Source organism: Mobula hypostoma, chromosome 21 (assembly GCF_963921235.1).
Source record: "Mobula hypostoma chromosome 21, sMobHyp1.1, whole genome shotgun sequence".
NCBI classification, from domain to species: Eukaryota; Metazoa; Chordata; class Chondrichthyes; order Myliobatiformes; family Myliobatidae; genus Mobula; species Mobula hypostoma.
The window spans coordinates 31,098,769-31,122,214 of NC_086117.1; the positions used below are offsets into that span (position 1 = coordinate 31,098,769).

The following is a 23,446-nucleotide window of genomic DNA, read 5'->3' on the forward strand; positions in this document are numbered from 1 at the left end:
AAGCAGGAATTGTAAATTACTTTAACATGATGACATGGAGCTGATCAAAATTCTGGTTTCTAAAATGGCTTTTGTTCCTTGAGGTTGTTCTAGCCAGGGCTGGTAGTGGGGATAAGTTCCCATGACCTATTAAATGGTGTGCATCTCATATAGACTCTGACAACCAAATCGAGCTCCTGGCCTTCACATGTGGCTTAGCTACTAAGCTTGGTGGAACTATTTCTTCTGACAGGAGAAGGGGCAAAGGCAGGTTACTGCTGAATTAAAACCAGTTGCTTTGGGCAGAGGGGACTCATCAGCCATAGCTGGCAGCTAGGAGAAGGAAGACTCTGATCTCAAACCTCCACTGCCTTGCACCTGTACGCACTCATGGGGAAGGCTTCGGGGGTAAACCCCGCGGGAAAGATCTGGAGCAGGAGTACATTGAGTTCAATGTTGACTGACAACTCCTGCGATACTGCTGGTACCAAACTGTACTGGTGTCTGCTGTTCCTTTGGGTTCATCAGATGTGTGCAGAGAGGGAGTTTGCTACATGGGGAACAGCTTGCTCTCCATATTGTACTGCTTAGGCTTGCATACCCAGACAGCTAGGACTCAATATCCATGGTCGACCTTGACCGACAGAGGCCTCATTCACAAAGTGGCTTTACAAGTTAAAAAGGGCTTTTGGGAAACAGTCTCAGACACAAATGAAACACACAATCTAAATTCACCTTAATTTTAAACATCATCATTTGAACTCAACAACAAGAGGTTCTTTTTTTATTTGTTTATCCATAAATCTGCTTTTCTGTAAACAAAATTACACCCCATCTGTCATTATATTACACAACTGTCAGAGGAGCTACTTATTACACTGCACGTCTGGGCAACATTTTTATTATTTAAAAAAATAAGCCAAGGAAAGCCTGCACAGAATAGAGTTTGTTGCAGGTGGATTTGGCAGAAATTCTGTTGACCTGGAATCAGACCAAAAGGAGCTAAAAGAAAAAGAGTATCTTGTCACCCCATGATGGTTAAAGAGCTAAATACATTACAGAGAATGATTGAGAAGAGGCCCAGCATTATCCAACAGAGGTAGGCTGGCAACATTATTCTTCGTCAATGGAGCACAAATAGTGAATCATAATCCTTTGCACAGTAAACAATACTCATTAAGACTCATTGTTATGAATTCGGAATTGCTGCACCTCGCCAGTTCAGTGGCTTTCTCAGCAATGATTCCAATGACCAGGCCAGCAGTAGATTCCATAAGCTGCTGCTCAGGAATAAAAACAGAACTTTTTTTTAGAAATATTCAGCAGGTCAGCCAGTAACTACAGAAGAAGAAGCAGAGACAACACTTCAGATCAAAGACCCTTGTCAGAGTGAGAATACACCCACCCTCCTCAAAGTGTGATTTTTATTTTATATATTTATTAAGACAGGGGGAGGGGTAGACCTTGCCAAGCCACACCACACAGCAACCCGTCAATTTAAACCTCACCTAATCATGGAACAATTTACAATGACCAATTAATCTAGCAACCGGTACATCCTTGGACTGTGGGAGGAAACCGGAGCACCCGGAAGAACCCCACTCGGTCACAGGGAGAGTGCATAAGATCCTTACAGGCAGTGTTGGGAATTGAACCCAGTTCGCCAGCACTGTTAACCATTATGCTACCATGTTTTAGAAAATACAAAACTTCATACAGCCCAGGTGTGGAACCTCATCCCTCCTTTCAATGTTGGAGATTGTTAATAATCTTTTGAAGTAAAAAAAAAATTATTTTGTTTTTTCTTCATGGCTCAGTTTTTTTTTCTCTGGTTGATTCTACTGCGAGGTGGTATGGACTGCTTCAAGGTTGGAGGAGAGGCAGATGTAATGATTCCCCACTTTTGACCTTACAATGAAAGGATGCCTATTGATAGTTGAGTTTTGGACATTGCCTGGAGGAACTCCTGCTGGGATGAATAACCTCCAGAAAGAACAACCTTCTTCACATACGTGCAAACCATGACTCCAGCCTGTACATATAGTAGTTCTTCCCATTGGCTTCACTTTATTCAAGACAAGCACGGGGTGAGGACAGATGGAAACGAGAGGAACAGCAGCATTTCAAATCCTGTCTGGCATTCTACAACGTGATGGCATTATAGTTGAATTCTCCAGTTTTCTCCTGCTGACGCTTTATCCCCCACACACCCAATCCCAGCACCCCCAGCCCTCCAACACCCTGTTTCTTTCTCCTCCTCCAAATGTGCTATCTTCCCTTAGCCCTTCTCATTTTCCCATAGCACTCCCTTGCATCTTCTCCATCGGCTGTACACTCCTCCGAATGTGTCATCCCCCCCCCCCCCACTATTCCCATCTTCCCACACCACCTCATTTATTTGGTTCCATGTTCTATTTTCCTTTTCTATCAGATTCCCACCTATCTTCTCCCAGCCTCTATTTCCACTCTTTGATCTGCTTATAGCTCCTCCTCACCTGGATTCATCCATCACTTGCTAACTCCTGCACATCCCTGTCCCCTCACCTCCTTAAACTGACTACCTCCCTCTGCTCTTTCAGTCCAGATAAGGATCTTCACCAGAAATATCGACTATCCATTTCCCTCGATAGGTACTACCTGACCTGTTGTAGTTTTTGTTTTTTGCATTAGATTCTAGCACCTGCAATCTTTTGTGTCGCCTTTCAATGACAGTCACACTCAATTCTCCCCTGGAGTTTAGTTCCTTTGTCCATGTATGGACAAACCATGATATGAGGTCTGTGGTTGAGTGATTGTGACAAAACCCAGCCCAGGTTCCTGAAGAACTTCTGATACCTCTGGGTGTTACCAACAGTCAAGGTCCTCAAATTAATAACATTCACTTGGCAGGTTAGCCTGCGTCTGAAGAGTAATTCTCACCCAGGGCATGCCCTCTTCTCATTGCTACCATCAACGAGGAGGCACAGGAGCCTGAAGACACACACTCAACTTTTGAGGGACAGCTTCTTACCCTCCGCCACTTAATCAGATGTGAATTGCACAGAGTACGGCACTGTGCAAAAATCTTAGGCACATATATACTATACATATATACTGTATACTAGGGTACCTAAGACTTTTGCACAGTACTGTATTTGTCAATGTGGAGAGGAGAGTGAGTTCGTAAATCTGGCAGGAGCAAAGGATGTTGGGAATGGCGAGGGTGGAACACTGCTGGAGCAGTGTGAGACAGGTGACAGAGAAGTGCCAGAGGTTGCAGAAGTGGTGAGGGGGTTGGCATGGGTGCAGACCCACGCAGCCCTGAGACACTGGCCATCGTGATTTGATTCCAAGTAGTTTACTGATCATTACAGAATGTCCCTCTGGTGCTTCCCTCTCCCGCCTTTTTCCCTTCCCCTTTTCCCAACCATGATTCCCCTCTTCCTGCCCCCTTCCCAGTTGTAGTCCATAATAGAGACCTCTATCAGAATCAGGTTTATCATCACTCACATATATCAATTTTTTTTTGCAGCAGCAGTACAGTGCAATACATAAAGTGCTGAGCAAAAGTCTTAGGCACCCAAACTATATATATGTGCCTAAAATTTTTGCACAGCATTGTATATAAATACTTTTACTGTAATTTATAGTTCTGTTATTATATATTGTAGTGTACTGCTGCCACAAAAAAAATCAAATTTCATGACATATGCCAGTGATATTTAAACTGATTCTGATACTGAGAACATAGCAAAGATTCAAAAGCAAAAAAAAATTACAATCTGAAAATGATGGAAATACTCAGCAGGACAGCCAGCATGCATGGAGAGAGTTAATGAACTTTCATCATTCAGCATGATTTAGTGTGCTGGCAATTCTTTAAGTATTAATGCTCAGCAAATATTTAATGCCTTGGGAAGTGGGAAGAAGATTAAAATTAGGTAAAGAAAAACACTATGTATTAAAAATAATCATAGTGTCCAATCTCGATGGAGCTCCCACAATTTTTTTCTTGTAAAATTGGTTTGGCAAAATTACCAGAGGAATAGGGTAAACAGCTGCATTTAGCTACTAATATTCATTCCCCAGGGATTCAACCGATCTCTTTTCCTAGCAGAACCACTGTGAAAATCGATGCATTTGTAATGGGGGCACTATTCGGTTTCTATCTGAACAAATTTAGCTAACTTTGATGAAGTGCTATATATAAAAGTAATTCTGAGTTTTTTTTTATGAAAGTCTGAATCTACGGGTGATACTGTTACTGAGTATCAAACTGATTCATGCAGTCCTACGTAATGCACTGCAGTGGAGGCTTCATTAGCTACAGACCTTTGGGTCCCATTGTCACATTAATGGACTGTCAGAGTGACCAACGGCAACTACATAGGGCCAGCTATCCAGCTGATGAAGTGGCAAGCTTTTCCAAAAGATTCTTTAAGGCAGTGAAACATTACAATTTCATTTTCCTGGACTAAAAATGGTAAAATTACTAAATTGCCAGGATAAAAAATCAGCTGCGTTTTAGATTTTGCCTCCTCTCCTGAAAGGTTGGGCTTTATCGTTCTTTGTTTACAGTTTCCCCAATTCTTTCTGAAAGTGCAGACGATCAACAGGAGTTTGACAGCACCACCACACCACTCTTCACATCTAACAGGCTTGAAATAAATTTCTTCAGCCTGATTTTTCTAGAAATGGGAGTATGGTTGGAATTGGAAATTGAGGGGAGGAGATTGGGATGGGCTGGTGGGATGGTCTGGGTTGTGACATCCACATCACATTAAGTAAAATAATTGGGCTCAGGCTTAAAATGTGAAATGTAATAATTCCATCTTATTTTATCTTTTTATTGAATTACATTATCACAAGCTCTTGAAGGTGGCACATCACTATAAGAGCAGGCGAGATAATTGGACTGAGAGGCGACATTATTAGATGCCGGTAGTAATTTTAGCGGCTTCAGCGATGAACCGTAGCTAATGGGAAGATGAACAATTATTACTGCCTTCGCTGTGTTGATTACATTAAATTTATTGCTCTGGAAGTGCTGCTTTCTCTAACATGTAGATGGGTTGCATTTCCCCAGTGGGCAAATTATCAGGTCAAAATGCACAAAAACAATCAGCTTCATTGTAGGTTTTCATTTTCTTTATTTCAAAATGTGGTGTCACTCTTCTGCTCATCGGGCGATTTCACTAACAGGTATTTGAATTGGAGATTACTGTTTTCATCAGAAGGTACCTATTAGTGTTGAATTACTTCTCTACATATTTAAACCATTTTACTTGGAAATGAGATTACATAGCACACAAAATCTTGATGTTATATGATCCAATAAAACATTGGAATGAAAATTGGGCATATGCAGTGTTACTTTCATTCTGAGTTACACCTTTCACATCGTAAAGAAGGATCTCAGGCAACAGCAAAGCATCCAAAAATATTTGAGACCAGTTCTGAGTTGTTCAGCCATATTGGAGTTACCCAGCATCTTCAAAGTCAAAGTTCAAAATTATTATCTAAGTACATATGTGTTACCATACATTATCTTAAGCTTCATTTCTTGCAGGCATTTACAGGAACGTAAATAAATACAATAGCGTTTATGAAAAAATATATATAAACCAAGACTGACAAATCACCAATGTCCAAAAGAAGCCTGTTGGTCCTGTTTTTTATGCTGCAGTACCATTTCCGGATGGTAGCAGCTGGAACAGTTAGTGGTTGCGGTGACTTGGGTCCCCAAAGATCCTTCAAGCCCTTTTCACATGCCTGCCTTTGTAAATGTCCTATATAGTGGGAAGTTCACAGCGACGGGTAAGAAGGGAGAACAGCAAGCATTACCTGGTGAGCCAGATGTGGGATCATTGAGATTTCTGAATAATCTGATAGTGGACTATCAGAGTTTTAATTAGGGCTGACATGCTGCTGCAGTGGTTAGTACAATGCTTTACAGCACCAGCAATCAGCATTTGGGGTTCAAAACCACCACTGTTATAAGGTGTACGTACATTCTTCTCGGTTTGTAGGCTTTTCCCATGACCACATAGGCGCCTCTGTGTGCTCCCATTTCCCTTCATATCCCAAAGACATACAGGTTAGGGGCACGCTATGTTGGTACCGGAAGCATGGCAACACCTACGATCTGCCCCCCAGCTCATCCTCGGACTGTGTTGGTTGTTGGCACGATCAATACATTTCACCATATGTTTTGATGGACATCTGACAAATAAAGGTAATCTTTAAATGCTAATCAATACTTCTGTATTCGCTGGTTTATTAATGATTATGATTGAAACATTGCTGATAGTATTGCATTCCTCTTATCACTACAATTACATTGTAAGCACATTGGCCAAGAAACTGATCACCAGTCAGTAGAAGTAACCATGTATATGACCATACAAGTATATTAGTATTCCTTGGAAATTCATTCCATTGCCCTTTTCTGAATGAAATTCAGGGACATGGTACAACTTGCTGATACTGGTAAAAAAAAGTATGCTTAATGCTCACAACAGGAATTCTGCAGATGCTGGAAATTCAAGCAACACACATCAAAGTTGCTGGTGATCGCAGCAGGCCAGGCAGCATCTCTAGGAAGAGGTGCAGTCGACGTTTCAGGCCGAGACCCTTCGTCAAGACTAACTGAAGGAAGAGCTTACTAACTCTTCCTTCAGTTAGTCCTGACGAAGGGTCTCGGCCTGAAACGTCGACTGCACCTTCCTAGAGATGCTGCCTGGCCTGCTGCATTCACCAGCAACTTTGATGTATGTTGCTATGTTTAATGCTCTCAGTTCAAGACAATTTTTATGGATAGGTTTTTGCTTCACTGAATTTCCCTACTTTTCCTTCATTCACATCAAATGTTCAATTTTGGAAATCTCCCAGGCATAGCTTTTCAAGACAATACAGTGTTTTTCTTAAATTGTAGTATATTCAGTTCTTAATTAGTTGAATGAACAGCAAATACACACTTACAATGGCTTAATGAAAGCTCTTTCATAATCCATTACAGGTGTGGATGGTAAAGACATCCATTAATCACTGCTCATGCTCAACGATTTAGGAGTAGATTCTCCCCTACTGCACTGGATTTCTAAATGGTCCATGAACCCATGGACACTACCTTTTTTTGCAGTATTTATATTTGCATTTTTATGCCTTTGCAGTGTACTGTTTTGGTAAAATGACAAATTTCACATCAAATAATCAGTGATAATAATTTGATTCTGATTCTCTTGAAATGATGTTCAGTGGCAAATTTCATTCAGCCACCTCATCTAATTATTGAATCATGATTCTCAGATTTGGACCATAAGGCATACTAGTGTAGGAGCAGACTTAGGCCATTCGGTGCCTTTACCATCCACATCTACTCTGTCATCCCTCGCAACCCCACTCCTGCCTTCTCCCTGTAACATTTGACATCATTTGTAATCAAGAACGTATAAACCTCTGCTTTAAATAAACTCAATGATTTGGCTTCCACAGCCACCACTGGTAATGCATTCCATAGATTCACCAGCCTTTGGATAAAGAAGTACCTCTTCATCTCTAATCTAAAGGCACGTCACTCTATTCTGAGGCTGAGCCCTCTGTTCCCAGACTCATCCAATACAGGAAACATACTCTCCACATCCACTTTATCTAGGCCTTTCAATATTCAATAGGTTTCAATGAGATGTCCCTTCATTCTTCTGAACTCGGATACAAGCCCAGTGCCAACAAACCCTCCTCGTATGTTAACCCTTTCATTCTTGGAATCATTCTCACGAATCTCATCTGGACTCTCTCCAATGCTAGTACATGTTTTCTTCGACAAGGGATCTAAAACTGTTCACAACACTTCAAGTGCAGTCTAACAAATAACTTATAAAGCATCAGCATTACATCCTCACTCTTACATTCTAGCCATCTTTAAATGAATGCTAACAATGAAATTGCCTTCCTTACATCCAACTCAACATGCAAGTTAACCTGCAAAATGACTCCCAAGTCTGCTTGCATTTTAACTTTCATCCTAATTTTGAAGATAGTCTCTACCTTTACTTCTTCTACCAAAGTGCATGATCGTACATCGCTTACACTATATTCCATCTGCCACTTTTTGTAAGTCCTTCTGCAGACTCTGTGCTTCCTCAACATGACCTACTCCTCAAACTATATTCGTATCATCTGCAAACTTGGCCACAAAGCCAACAATTACGTCATCAAATCATTGACACATAATGTGAAAAGAAGTGGTCTCAGTACCAACCCCTGTAGACATCTCTAATCACTGCCAACCAACCAGAAAAGGCCTGTTTTATTCCCACACATTGCCTCTTGCCAGTCAGCCAAACTTCTATCCATTCTAGCATCTTTCCTGCCAAGGGCTCTTAAGTATCTCATGCATGGCACCATGTCGAAGGCCTTCTGAAAATCCAAGTAAACAACATCCACTCCTTTGTCTATCCTGCTTGCTATTTCCTCAAATAATTCAAACCAATTTATTAGGAAAGATTTCCCCTTTAGGAAACCATGCCAACTTTGGCCTATTTTGTCATGCATCTCCAAGCACACCAAAACCTCATCCTTATAATAGACTCCAGCATCTTTCCAACCACTGAAGTCTATAATTTCCACTATAACTTCCTTTCATAAACACAAAATAATCTGCAGATGCTGGGGTCAAAGCAACACTCACAACACGCTGGAGGAACTCAGCAGGTCGGGCAGCATCCATGGAAAAGATCGGTTGATGTTTTGGGCCGGAACCCTTCATCAGGACTGTAGGGGAAAGGAGCAGAGGCCCTATAAAGAAGGTGGGGGAGGGTGGGAAGGAGAAGGCTGATAGGTTCCAGGTAAAAAACCAGTAAGGAGAAAGATAAAGGGTTGGGGGAAGGGAGGCAGGGAGGTGATAGGCAGGAAAGGTGAAGAAAGAATAGGGGAAAACACAATGGGTAGTAGAAGGAGGCGGAACCAAGATGGAGGTGGTAGGCAGCTGGGGGAGGGGGCGACAGAGTGACATAGGGATAGGGGATGGGAGGGGGAGGGAATTACCGGAAGTTGGAGAATTCTATGTTCATACCAAGGGGCTGGAGATTACCTAGACGGTATATGAGGTGTTGCTCCTCCAACCTGAGTTTAGCCTCATCATGGCAGTAGATGAGGCCATGTATGGACATATCTGAATGGGAGTGGGATGCAGAGTTGAAGTGGGTAGCCTCATCATGGCAGTAGAGGAAAACTTCAACCCACTTCCGGTAATTCTCCAACTTCCGGTAATTCCCTCCCCCTCCCATCCCCTATCCCTATGTCACTCTGTCCCCCCCCTCCTCCAGCTGCCTACCACCTCCATCTTGGTTCTGCCTCCTTCTACTACCCATTGTGTTTTCCCTTATTCTTTCTACACCTTTCCTGCCTATCACCTCCCTGCCTCCCTTCCCCCACTCCTTTATCTTTCCCTTTACTAGTTTTTCACCTGGAACCTACCAGCCTTCTCCTTCCCACCCTCCCCCCACCTTCTTTATAGGGCCTCTGCCCCTTCCCCCTACAGTCCTGACGAAGGGTTCCGGCCCGAAACGTTGACCGATCTTTTCCACGGATGCTGCCCGACCTGCTGAGTTCCTCCAGCGTGTTGTGAGTATAACTTCCTTTCATCTGTCTCCCTTCCTTCTTAAAGAGTGGATTGATATTTTCCCGACCTCCGGGACCATTCCAGAATCTAATGTTTCTTGAAAGATCATTACTAATGCCTCCACAATCTCTTCAGCTACCTGTTTCAGATCACTGGGGTGTAGACTATTTGGTCCAGATGTCTTATCTACCTTTAGAACTTTTAGCTTTCCAAGCACCTCCTCCTTTGTAATAGCAATGATACTCACTATCGCTCCTAACACTCTCGAATTTCTGGTATACTGTCAGAGTCTTCCACAGTGAAGACTGACGAAAAATACTTATTGAGCTCATCTGCCATTACCTTGTCTCTCATTATTGTAATTATAACTGATCTGATATCTACTTTCATCTCTCTTTTACTCTTTATATATTTGAAAAAAAAACTTCTGATTATCCTCTTTCATACTATTGTTTAGCTTACATTCATATTTCACAGTTTCTTTCCTAATGTCTTTTTTAGTTGCCTTCTGTTGGTTTTTAGAAGCTTCCCAATCCTCTAATTTCTCACTAATGCATGCCCTAGTATATTACATACCCCCTCTTCATAGTTGATCTGTATCTATTGCGCACCTTCCGAATATCCCTCCAGAAACTTCAGTCATTGCTGTCCTACAGTCATCTGCTAGTGGCCCCTTCCAGTCAATGTTGGCTAGCTCCTCTCTCATGCCTCAGTAATTCCCATTATTAATACTGATACATCTAGTATTCTTTTCTCTCGCTCAAACTGCAGTGTGAATTCTATTATATTATGATCACTGTCTCCTAAAGGTTTCTTCACCTTCAGCTCCCTAAACAAATCTATTTCATTACAAAACAGCCAATTCAGAATTGCCTTACCCCTAGTGGGCTCAACCACAATCTGTTTTAAAAAGGCATTTTGCAGGCTTTCTTCCAATTCCTACTCTTGGGATTCAGCACCAAAGTGAATTTCTTAATCTACCTGCAAATTGAAATCCCCATGACTATTGTAACATTATCCTTGTTACATGCTTTTCTGTTTCCTGTTGCAATTTATATCCCACATCCTGGCTACTGTTTGGAGGCCTGTATCTAACCCCCTTCAGTTTCTAAACTCTATCCACAAGGATTCTACATCTTTTGCTCCTATGTCATCTCTTTCTCAGGAATTGATTTCATTTTTTACCAACAGAGCCACCCCCTCTGCCCACCTGCTTTTTCTTTCAATATAATGTGTGTCCTTGGATGTGCTTTTTTTAAGCCACGACTCTGTGATGTTCATAACATCATACCCGCCAATCTCTGACTGTGCTAAGATAACTTACAGTACCTTATTCCATATACTGTGTGCCCTCAAATATAACACCTGCAGTTCTGTATTCGTCATCCTTTTTAATTTTACTCCCATGTTGTACTTCAACTCATCTCACTAACTGTAATTTTACTTTATCATCTGTCTGTCCTTCCTGACAGTCTCACGACACAGTGCATCAATTTGTATACCAAATGCCCCATCTTCAACTCCTGTTCCCACCCTCCCGCCAAATTGTTTAAATCTTTCCCGACAGCTCGAGAAACCTGTCCACAAGGACACTGTTCCCCTCGAGTTTAGGTGTAACCCAGTATTTTTGTAGGCCATATCTTCCACAAAAGTGTTCCCAATGATTCAGAAATCTGAAGCCCTGCCCTATGCACTAGTTCCTCAGCCATTCATTCATCTGTACTATCTGGCCTGTCTAGTATATGGCATGGGAATAATTCAGAGATTACTACCCTAAAGGTCCTGTCTTCAGCTTCTTCCCTATCTATATATACTCACTGTGCAGGACCTTTTCTCCCTTTTTATCTATGTCATTGGTGCCAATGTGCACCATGAACTTTGGCTGCTCACCCTCCCTCTTGAGAAAATTTTGCAGAGAGACAAGGCTCTGAGACAAACTTGACCCTAGATCCTGGGAGGCAACTTACCAGCCTGGTGTCTCTTTTGTGGCTACAAAATCTCCTGTCTGTCCCCTAACTACCTAGTCTTTTATCACTATCATTCTGCCTGACTTAACCCTTCCCTGATGAGGCTCAGAGCCAACCATGGCACCACTGGCCTGGCTGCTGCTACTGTGGCCTAATAGGTCATTTCCCCAGCAGTATCCGAAGGGATACACTTGTTGCTATGGGGAATGGTCACAGGGGAACCCTACACTAATTGCTTACTCCCTTGCTTCTGCTGGTGGTCATCCATCTACTATCAGAAGCTTGCACTCTGGGTGTGACCGCCTCAGCACAAGACTCATCTATAAGGTTTTCAGCCTTCCAGTTGGTCCAGAGCACCTCCACCTCCAGCTCCAGTTCATCAGGAGCACTGTTAGGTTACTTGCTATTCCACATCTTACATGAGGAGTTTTCCACTGCCTTAACTGCCATTAAGCCTGTAAACCAAAGCTTGACCACACTAACCCTAGCCCACTCCAACAACAGCTGCTCCCATAATGACCACTCTGCTTATGTCTCACTTCTTTGTTCTGGCCCTTGCTAACTTACCAATAAGCCAAGCAATCTCTTGCACAGCGGAAAAGTCCCGACAGGACCTGGTCACTTTTTCAACATGGCACAGAGAGTCCACAAGGAACTGTCTCCAATCCACTCTGTGATCTCCTGCTCATCATACTTACTGTTATCTCTAAAACTGTGTCATGAAAGCGCACAGCTTAACCTTTATACCCCTCAAACAGATCAGAGACTAGCTGCAATGTTACATACTAAACCTTGTAGATTTTTAATTATTCTTTTAGATACCAGATACCACATGGCTATCCCCACAGAACTGGTGTGACGCCTAAATTGCTAAATATCAATATACCATCTTCAAAATCTGGGCCTACTTCTTCATAATCATCTGTATTAAATTTACTGAAATTATATGATCAATGGGTACACTTCTAATCCATTAAGCACTTAAATTGTTTAATAAGCAGCTTTAATATAAAGTTATTCAGCTTTAAATCACATTTTACTCTTTTTTTCTCCGCATTCACTTCCTTGTCCGCCATCAGATTTTTAAATGGACAGCAAACCCATGTATGATACTTCATTATTTTTTCACTCTCTTTTTGCACTACTTAATTGTTTCCTTTTATATATGTATCTTATTGAAATTTGCAAGTTTTTAAAATTATATATTGTGATGTACTGCTGCTGCAAAACAAAAAAATTCACAACATAATATTCCAGGTGTGGTCTCACCAAAGCCCTGTATTATTGTGATTAGACTAGATTATTGTCACCTTTCTTCTTCTTTTTAAGCCCATTCTGTAACTCTGGGTTTCAAAGGGATGGGGTTACTTACCCCATGTTCAACCCTCCTCCTTTTACTGCTGGGCTTGGGACTGTCCATGATAGAGCTTTTGTCACACATTTCAGGATACAATGAAATTCCTTGTCTACGGGGATAATGGAATCCCATGGCAGAGAATCAGACCCTTGGTGCGCCATGTCCATTCCAACTGTGAAGTACTCATCTGTAATAATTCCATTTGCCATCACAGCCTTTCACACTTTAGTAATTCAAGTGCTCATCCAGATTGTTAGGAATCTTGTGAGACATCTGCATCTCACACAATGGCATATACTTTTCAATGAGATACACTGTCCCAATGAACAAAAGGTAATACAAAACATCTGAATGGAAAGAACAAGCAAAATAAATTAAACCAAAATTACTAAATTCACTTCCTACTATCTGTGTGCTGATAGTGCCTTTGAATGCTGGTGTTTTAGAAGGATGCAAATCATTTTCTTTTCTCCACCAGCAAATGCTACAATCAAAGATGGGTATTTCAAACAAAACTGCACAGAGCAACGAGCACACTCGATAATCACTTACTTAGAATTGCACTGTCTAATCCAATAACTTCAGAAGCACAGGCCCATTTATCTTGCTGAAGTAGATTTATATTCATGAAGTGATATCTTAACATTATCTGACTTCCTGCTTAAAACAACAATAAACAAAGCACCTCAATTGTGACTGCAAATGATTTCATATACGTGACTAATAATTTGCCAGATACATTCTTTGCACGTACTGCTACTTTGTAGTTACATCAGCACCTCCATTAATTTCCCCACAAATTCTCCCTGGGGATAGCTTAATAGCTGACAGTTCATTATTCTTTGGTGTAAACACAAGAGATCAGCCACAGTGCACTCTCATGATGCCAAACTAAAGCTGAATTTTCAGCTGCTTGATCAACAACTCTGCTGGATTGAAGCAATTGCCTTGAGAAGTTCACTGGACAAAAATATAATTAATGGTAGTAATAGTAGTAGTAGTAATGCTATCACTCAAGTTGGGTATGAAGTTCTCCCAAGGAATTATCTACTGGTTGGTCTTCAGGTGGCTGAAAAGGCTGATCCAGGATCCACATATTCTGATGTCCAAACCTTGCAATTCTGTGACCTTTGCCACCTACTGATAGCTACAGGACTCAATCTGGATGTTAGTGTGGATCTTCCATTAATGGAGAACACTTATGCATGACTTTGCTCAACATGGGAAGACTAATGTACAGGTAGCCATCACATGGTCCTTGACAGATCAGGTTCAGGGTCCAGGATATGGAATGAAAGATGAGACCCTTAACTGCTGCAGCCTTCCTCCGTCTTCACTGCCTTTGTGATGCATCACTATCTTCCACCAGCTCCACCACTGAGGTCTTGGTTGGATCGCTCTTTGTCTGGAACATCCCACTTGACTTCACTGCCATAGGTGACCCTATCAGGAGCTGGGCACCAGTTGGCTAAACTCCAGAGATCGCTCTTGGGATCTCAGGAACTCACAAGCCTCTCCACCATGTCAAAGTGATGACCCTCAGAGAAACATATTTGGGCCATATGTTGGCCTTGGTATCTATGCCCTGTCTCTGAAATCCATTCCGTTGAAGTCAATTCACGCACATACAGACAGACAGACACACATACATACGCGCAGGCACGTGCGCATGCTCTTGGCAGTTTGAAAGTCCCAAGTAAAATTTGGTTGAGCTGAACCATTCTGTAAATCTGTAAATAAAATAATTCTAGCGCTTTGAAAACCCATGCAAAGTTTGTCTTTGTTAAAGAACAAACATAACATAGTGTCAGAAGGCGGTACGAGGTTTAAATACGAAGCGTAACTGAATACCGCAAGTGACTAAGTTGGTTCTGAAGGAGAGAAGCTGCTGGCAAGAGAGCACATTGTCTTGAAGTGCACTGAGAAACAGAGGTGAGAGCTGAAAAATCCCCTCGATTGGATAACTTAAGACCTCCAGCAGCTATGCAATTTACCGGAAATCTAGCTGATAATTGGAAGCACTTCAAACAGTGATTCAATATATAACTAGCGGTGAGTAGAACTGGCGGGGTGGAGTAAAGATTGAAAGCGTCTATCCTTCTACATGTAATTGGCAAAGATGCTTTGGACATCTACAACAGCTTTCAAATTGATGAGATAGACTTTAAACAGGACATCTGATGACAAAATTTGAGGAGTATTTTGTCCCAAGCGAAAACGTCACATTTTTGAGATACAAGTTCTTTCCCTGTGAGCAAAACAAGGTGTTAGCTTTCACCAATACTTAGTTGATCTTCTCACACTGAATAAGTCCTGTGAGTTTGGAGATTTGAGAAACAGAATAGTATGTAGAATCACAGATAATGGACTTAGAGAAAGCCTGCTCTGGGAAATTAATTGACACTAAAAAAGGCTGTGGATATATGTAGGGCAGTGGAGACTACAAGAGCACAAGCTAAAGAGCTCCACAAGGCGGAATAACAGGGCATGCTGTGAAAACAGATTGGTAGAGCACGAAGCGTTTTACAAAACAACTGCAAACCAAAGAGGTAGGCTCAAACAGCAAAAGCAGCAAATGTGGAGCTATGCACATGCCAAAGACATATCAAGTTTGTGGGAAAGCAGAATCATTTTGCAAGTTGCTGTAAAGCTGGGGCTACCTAGAGAAAGGTGCACACGGTTGCTGAGGAAATGGAGGAAGTCTTTATAGATTATCTACCAACTGCTGGTGCTGCTAAACTAGAATGGATCATTCCAGTGACTGTGAATGAGACTCTAATTCTATTCAGGCTTGAGCCCATGTGGATCTGTTGTCTACAGATGATTACAGGAATCTCCAAGGAAAGAGGAAGATTTACCCAATGAAGTTAAAAATGACAAGCTATACTGGAGAGAGTGACCTTCAAGCACAAGAGGCAGCACCTAGAGACATGCTTATAGGTTGTAGATAAGAGGGAACAGCGAATATTAGGTCTGACTGCATGCAAAAGGCTCAATCTGGTGGAAAGAGTTTTTGTATTTGCAGAGGAGGATCTTTCATCTACACCTTCCTGAAGTCTACAATAATATCCTTGGTCTTCTCCATGTTTGGACTGAGGTTGTTCTTCTCACACCAATCAACCAGCCGTTCCACTTCCTCTCTGTACTCTGACTCATCATTGTTAATGAGGCCAACCACTGTTGTGTCATCTGCAAACTTGATGACACGATTTGAACTGAATCTTGCAACACAGTCATGCGTCAGCAGTGCGAACAGTAACAGGTTGAGTAAGCAGCCCTGGGAGGCACCAGTGCTCAGTGTAATGGGATTAGAGACTTTGCTGCCCACAAAGACTCACTGTGGCCTTTCCGTTAAGAAATGCAGGATCAAGTTGCAGAGGGAGATTTTGAGGCCCAGCGAGGCCAGTTTCCCCACCAGTTTCTGAAATATGATGGAGTAAAAGCTGAACTGTATAAACAGCAGTCAAACATATGAGACCCCATTTTCCAGGTGGGACAGGACAGAGTGGAGAGTAGAGTCTATTGTATTGTCAGTGGATCGATTAAACCTCTAACAACTTCGGTTTCATTTTGTTTTGTGGGGAGGGTTTGGGGGAGTGGAATGGTGATTGACTTGGGGAATTGATTGCAAGGTGTGGTGCCATAGGATCAAATTTCTTATCCAGTGTTTGCAGTATGATGATTGATTATAAATAAATAATCAATAATTTGTTACTTGCAATTTTTTTGCACATGTTCTTATTTCCAAAGTTGCATGACTGTTTCCGTTAACTTCCCCACAATTTTCTTGGGTATAATTTATTGGCTGAGATTGTTTACTTCTCCAAGTGCTCAACAAGAAGCTTTCTCCCTGATATGAAGATAAAGTGTAAAAGATTGACATGGTTATGTTTTCACCAAGTTTTTATGCCAGAGAGTGTGAATCGGTGAAATCTGTGGAAGTTGTTGCCACAGGCAGCTGTGGAGGCCAAGCCTATAGGTACAAGTAAGCTAGAGGTTAATAGATTCTTGACTGGTCAGAGCACAAAGGGATACAGGGGATTGGAGTTGAGAGGAAAATTGGATCAGCCATGATGAAATGATGGAGCAGACCTGATTGACCAAATTGTCTAATTCTGCTCCTATTTTTCATGGTCTTATGGTCTTATTACAAGCCATTTGCTATTTATTAATCAGAGATATACTGCATTTTCTGCATGGTAGAGGCAGGAGGATCCAACAGGAAAGGACTCAAGCTTAGAAAATAAAGTTTAACTTGACAGCAAGATATATAATTGTCTATAAAATCAGAAACACAGGAAAATGAGGTGAAAAAATGAGCCTCTTTTTAATATTGATGGCAGTCATTCAGGATTATCATTACAAGAGTAAAACATGCTGATATTTGTAGAGTTATGCTTTTGTTCATGCACCCTCCCATCCATTCCTGGAGAGAGGGATGAGGTAGCACTTTGCAAGAGAGAGATATGCAGAAAATGAGATGCATAGTTTCCAAGTGCCTAAGTGCAAATACATTTTATTGGTATGTCACTAGAGTACACAAGAGCAGTGTGGTGTTGGACTTTGCCCTCCGTCTATCACGGGAGCTGACGTTAACCAAAGAAACAGGAAGTTATGATAACTTGCTTCAACATCCCAAGAAATGGAAGAATTAACCACATCGCCAGTGGATCATCTGATAGAAAGATTACTTGTAACAAATTCAGCTGATGGTAAGGTTGAGTGAAAGTGAGATTAAAGTTAGTTCCAAAGGCACCCAGGCCAATAAATTGCCCTGCTCTCACTTTCTACGCTGCTGCACAAAGCATTTGCCATTATTATATTGTAGCAGCTGAAAGGAAAAGGTCACTGCTCTCCTGTAAGTATTTCTTTTTCCTAATCACATTGTTTGCCCAGAGAGCCATGGAACTTGAACTCTTGGATATATCAGACAAAATTAGCCAATTTTTTCGGGGATCGCCAAAAAGAAGTAACAAACTGATGTATTGGTCCTCGATGTTGCTGTTCATCTCCCACTCTAGTCCAGATTCAACAAATCTAAAACTGATATCCTCTTGTTATTTTTATCAGAATTAACACCTAAGCCTGGGAGACTTTCTATCATCAGAAAAACTGTTCAGTCTTGTCAAATAATGAGGCAGTTGAAATATCTCCAAAAATGACTCTGTCAATAGATCTATTACTGGGTCTCAAGTCGGCCATTTCCAAGACATCAGGATTGAATTTCCGACCCCCACTTAAAGTTGATGCTATTATGCAAATATATTGTAATGAAAAAAAACAACGTGGCAATTACTAAACACACACAAGCCTAAAGTTCAAAGTCTTTACTCACCGAAAGGTCATCTGGAACACCTGACCCTGATTAACCTGCTGTGACTTGTTGTTGTAGCCATGCAGCATCTCCACAAAGAGTGTGTCATTGAGTTTGGCATCAGTTTTCTGGCACTTTGGACCGTCACACGATTCCGACAGCAACAAACAAGATTTGCCATCAGCTGCTAATCTGTACTCCTCCACGCATCTGCCAGCAGAGAAAGAAGTTCATCAATCATTTACTACCCTCAGGACAGAAGGAACAGAGAGAGTATTGGGTGCATGGAATTCGCTGCCAGCAACAGTGGTACAGGTGGATACAATTGGGTCCTTTAAGAGACTCTTAGAAGGAGCTTAGAAAAATAGAGGGCTATGCACTAGGGAAATTCTAAGCAATTTCTAGAGTAGGTTACATGGTTGGCACAACATTGTGGGCTGAAGGGCCTGTAATGTGCTGTAGACTTGTATGTTCTATGTTCTATGAACCTCTCAAAGTTATGTAGGTTATTTTGGGAGATTACCATCGGTAACATGTGTGTTTTAAAGTTAAAAGGTGTGCAGCAAATATTAAGAAATGCAATATTTCCGATTTTAATGGGAAGGAATAATTGTTGACTGACAGTCTCCTCTGCCAGATAGTTGACTATCTGGAAAAGAGAAAAAAACATTTTCCTAATGTTCAATAGTTCAATAGTTCTATTTAATTTCAGAGAATGTATACAATATACAGCCTAAGATTTTTGTTCTTTGCAGACATCCACGAAAACAGAAGAGTGCCCCAAAGAATGAGTGACAGTAAAAACATTAGAACCCGATAGCCTCCTCTACTCCCCCCTCCCATGCACAAGCAGCAGCAAGGCAATGACCCTTCCCCCCCCACTTACTTCAGCTAAAAAAAAGCATCAACACCCTCTACCCACCAAGCAAGCAACAGCAAAGTCCCCAAGAAAGACCATGATCTGCAGTACAACAAAGACTAATTGTTTGTCCAACAATTCAACATACCACAGGCCCTCTCTCTCTTCCTAATAAAGGGACAGAGAGGTGTCACCCTTTCAGAGCGAGAGGTAAAACCAACAAAAATGAACAACTCGCTGATTTACGGAGTTAAAGTCTGCTGCATCGATTTTTCCCCCCAAGTTCTCCGACTCGAGGACAGGCAACATACTCTGCCCCACCAATGAGTGAAAGAGAGGGAGAGTACGATCCGAGGCAGGGTTTGATTTCCACATCCAAGCTTCTTTTAACTCTGGTTTGGAATGCTTGCACATCCTGACTCACTCTAAAAAAAAATTGTTACCAGTTGGTTTAAAGCTGTCATCTTCAGCACTTCTCAGATGTGGCCATTATTCACATGTAAACCTTCACTATGATGCAGCAAATTATTCAGTGTCGGGTGGAGATGCAGTAAATCCCTATTCAGCTGATATCCACCTCCACACTTCTGAGGAGGTAACAGCGCACAGTGACAGGGATGTGCAGTTAATGTTACCATACCTAACACTGAGGAGGTCACAGATCTAGGGTCCTAACTGATTTAGAATGTTAGTCTAATTGTGCAAGATCAAAGGCTGATGGCAAGACATTCTGATTCTGAGCAGGGGAGGAGATTAACCATTATCTATCGCCCCAAATTTTTACTGAATATTGAAATGTAGTTACAGGGATCTAAGCAACAACAGAAAATATCTAGAATCTTAATCATTTGATAAAAAGTCAGCAAGAAAATCATAAAATTACCTGTTACATTGAATGAATTCTATCTCACACCAGTTTCCTTTGAGTGTGTTTTCATATAAATGTAAACATAATTTAACAAGGTACTGTTACTAATAAGACAAGTAGAAGTGTATTTTCCTTTGAAGATATTTGAGAATAATAATCTCAATATTTTGTTAATATCACAATGTTATAAACAGTTCAACTTATTGAAAGCTTTGATTATGCACTGTTAAGCAAACACTATTTTTCTTGTATCTTCTTTTTATTCCAATGAATCCCCTAGAACTTAAGCTTTCTTTCACACAGGACTCTTGATTAAGATTACTTTAACGTGCCCTGACACTGTAAATCTTCATTAACATGGTATGCACATCGTGGTAAAATACAAAAACTATCAAACTGACAGTAAGAAGATCTCTCAACCATGTTTAGTTGGCGGTATTTCAAATGCAGATTAATTGCTTTTGTTGACAATATAAATTTCAGTTAGCAGATCTTTTGAAATCCGTAAAGAGCAATCTATATTGAAACTACTGAAAAGTTCTGATATATGTCCACTTACAATTTCTATATGCAAATATCTCTGGTATCTCCATGGTGTAATGAAGGGAAGTTGGACATTGTTTTCATGTATTTTGTCATTAATCAATTTACCTCATAAAAAGCACTATCACGTTAGCTCTAGTTTCAGTGTCAATCACTTGGCAACAGAAGTAGTTGTTGTTACTTCAAAATATTAATAAATATACAGTGCTCTCTCGAGGAAAGCATCTCATATAGGTACAGTAGCATATTGGTTATGAACTTGAACCTGTAACCCAAAAGTCTGCACTAATAGTGAGAAAAGAATCGAGCTGAACATCTGCATCTGTGAGTAAATATGTCCTTAATTCATGAAAGTTATCAAAGAGTCTTTATTACTAAGAGGTCAGAAAGACCTAGAAACTTCCATCTTTAAGATGGCACCAGTAAAACACAGCGACAACTTGCTGGCAGCAAGCAAAACTACGAACGACTTTATTAATCATGATTTTTCTTGAAAATGATCACTTCAATCAATAGTCTGTAACTTCTCTTTCAGAGCTGAGCTTTTGAACCACCTGTACGAACTGAAGTCTCGAAGGTGCAGGACAGTTGCGATATGGCACGCACGGGCCGAATAAAGTTGGTGAGGCCAGGCCCGGAAGTGGGGAATGAGCCAATGCTCCACCATTGCTGGAGTGGACTTGAAGGCAATTAGAAGTGGTAGAAGTGAGGAAGAGCGAGCCGAGGCAGTAGAGAGAGGAACAAGCTGATGTTTGACCAATTTAAGTGCCGTGCCAAATCAGAAAGGTTGGATATGGGCAGCATCTCATAGAAATCTATCAAATATTGAAAGGCCTAGATAAAGTGTACATGGAGAGGATGTTTCCAAAAGTGGGTGAGTCTAGATCTAGAGGGCACAGCCTCAGAATAGAGGGTAAGAGGGATAGTCCTTTAGAATAGGGATGAGGAGGAATTTCTTTAACTCCAGGGTGGTGAATCTGTAGAATTCATTGCCACAAATGGCTGTAGAGGCCAAGTCATTGGGTATATTCAAAGTAGAGGTTGATAAATTCTTGATTAGTAAGCGTGTCAACGGCAAAAACAAGAAATGGGGTTGAGAGGGATAATAAGTCAATCATGATGGAATGGTGGAGCAGATGGCCTAATTCTGCTCTTATGTCTTATGCTCTCATGGAATAACCGACAACTCCTCCACCACCCCACACCACCAACTGGTTTTACAGGAAGGCATACAACATGAAAACGGACTCTTCTGTCACCAAACGCATGATTATTATCAAGGACCCATTTTTTATCCCTCCATTCCCAACAATTCTCCTCATACTTTATCACACGCTTTGAGCATTTTGAGTTGCCATTTCCCTCAATCATTTCTTTGGGAAGCAGGGAAGAGCTGGAGCATCTACAGGAAGTCCATGCAGTGGACAGAGAATGTGCAAACTCCACTGAGACAGACCCTCATATTAGGATTGAACCTGGCCCTGGAAGCTGCAAGATGGCAGCACTGATACACTGTGGTGCTGCAAAGTAACTTCAGGAGAGAGGACCCATATCAGATTCACAAAGCAACCAGTTAAACCAGTTAGCAACAGTTTTGCCTTAAGTGACCAGAGAACATTCAGGAATTGAAATAAACTACTGATCTTTAGGTTTTAAGGAGACAAGAGAATTAGATGGTTTAAGTGACCATGCCTGCATTGCTGTACAGTCTAGAGAAAACCTAACCTTTTCCTGAGACGTACACATAAAATAAACGACAGGCATCCCAAGGCATCCATGGAATGGGAAGAAACTAGGAATGAGATTTGGTTTTTTTTCAATGTGTGACACAATGCCCAATTCCTAAATACTCCATAACTGCAGCTCAGGACCAGGAGTATGATAACATACTCTCCATTTAGTTTGGAGAGTATAGCTCCCACAGCACAAAATGCCAGTCAGAATTCTGCTTGATTAGCATCCCATTCTATACACGCAGCACCACAGAGCATGGTGGTTGTAAGTATCATCTACAAGACGCACTGATGTAACTGCTTCTTCTAAATTTACACCTTCCTGACTGGGAGACATATTGACGTTCCTTCATTGTGACTGGGTCATGAATTTTCAAGTCCTCATGTAATAACTCTTTGGAATACCCTCCCCCAAAAGGAAGTTAGTGGCTCAAGATGGGACCCCACCATAGCCCTGTGAAGGGCAATTAGCAGTGGATTGTAAATGCTGGCCTTGTGAGTGACATTCACATCCCCACTGAGCTGGAGTAGCAGTAAAAAACTACAGGAAGAAAAAAATCTCCTTCTTTCTGCAAGATGGTAAGACATCTGATTTAATTATATCACATGCTATGAGAATTCTGTGCTATGGAAACCAAATAATCAGCTCACAAACAGGGTGTTGAGTGGATAAAATCTTGAGAGTGTCTGTATTTCCTCTTCTGGCCGGGGTGAAGTTACTTTGGCAGTGTTCTGATCCATATCAGTACTGGCAGAGCAAGGGTAAATAAATCAAGAGCTTCTGCAGAGCAACCAGCTGAAGATAAATTGGAAGGAATTTGTCTCGGAGACATAACAGGTTGCAGATGCTGGAATTTAGGGCAGCACACAAATATTGGGGGAGCTCAGCAAGTCAGGCAGCATCTATAGAGGGAAGTGCGCAGTCAATATTTCAGGTCGAGACCCCTCATCTGGACAGTCTTGGTTTGCTTACACGAAGTGATAATAAGTAATGGGTGCACTTCGTACAACAATTCTGGTGGGCCAGTGAATCATTCAATCCTGGAACATCTGGGCAGCAAAGATGCATACATCAGGATGCTCTTTATCATCCGAAGCTTAGCAGTCAATGCCATCATTCCCTCAAGACTAATCAATAAGCTTCAAGACCTTGTCCTCAACATTCCCCCACCCCCGTGCAATTAGATCCTCGTTCCCTCATTTGCAGATCCCAGTTGGTTTGGAC

General features: G+C 41.4%; 1 protein-coding gene across 3 annotated transcripts in view; it reads right to left on the reverse strand.

Annotated features, from left to right (window-relative positions):
• Nucleotides 1-23,446, reverse strand: part of LOC134359927 (astrotactin-2-like) — a 1,812,737-nt gene that overhangs the window by 719,298 nt on the left and 1,069,993 nt on the right. For all 3 annotated transcript variants that reach the window (XM_063073791.1, XM_063073790.1, XM_063073789.1), the window contains one exon: nucleotides 18,240-18,428. In XM_063073791.1, the coding sequence (XP_062929861.1) occupies nucleotides 18,240-18,428 (189 nt within the window). The remainder of the gene's footprint in view (nucleotides 1-18,239; nucleotides 18,429-23,446) is intronic.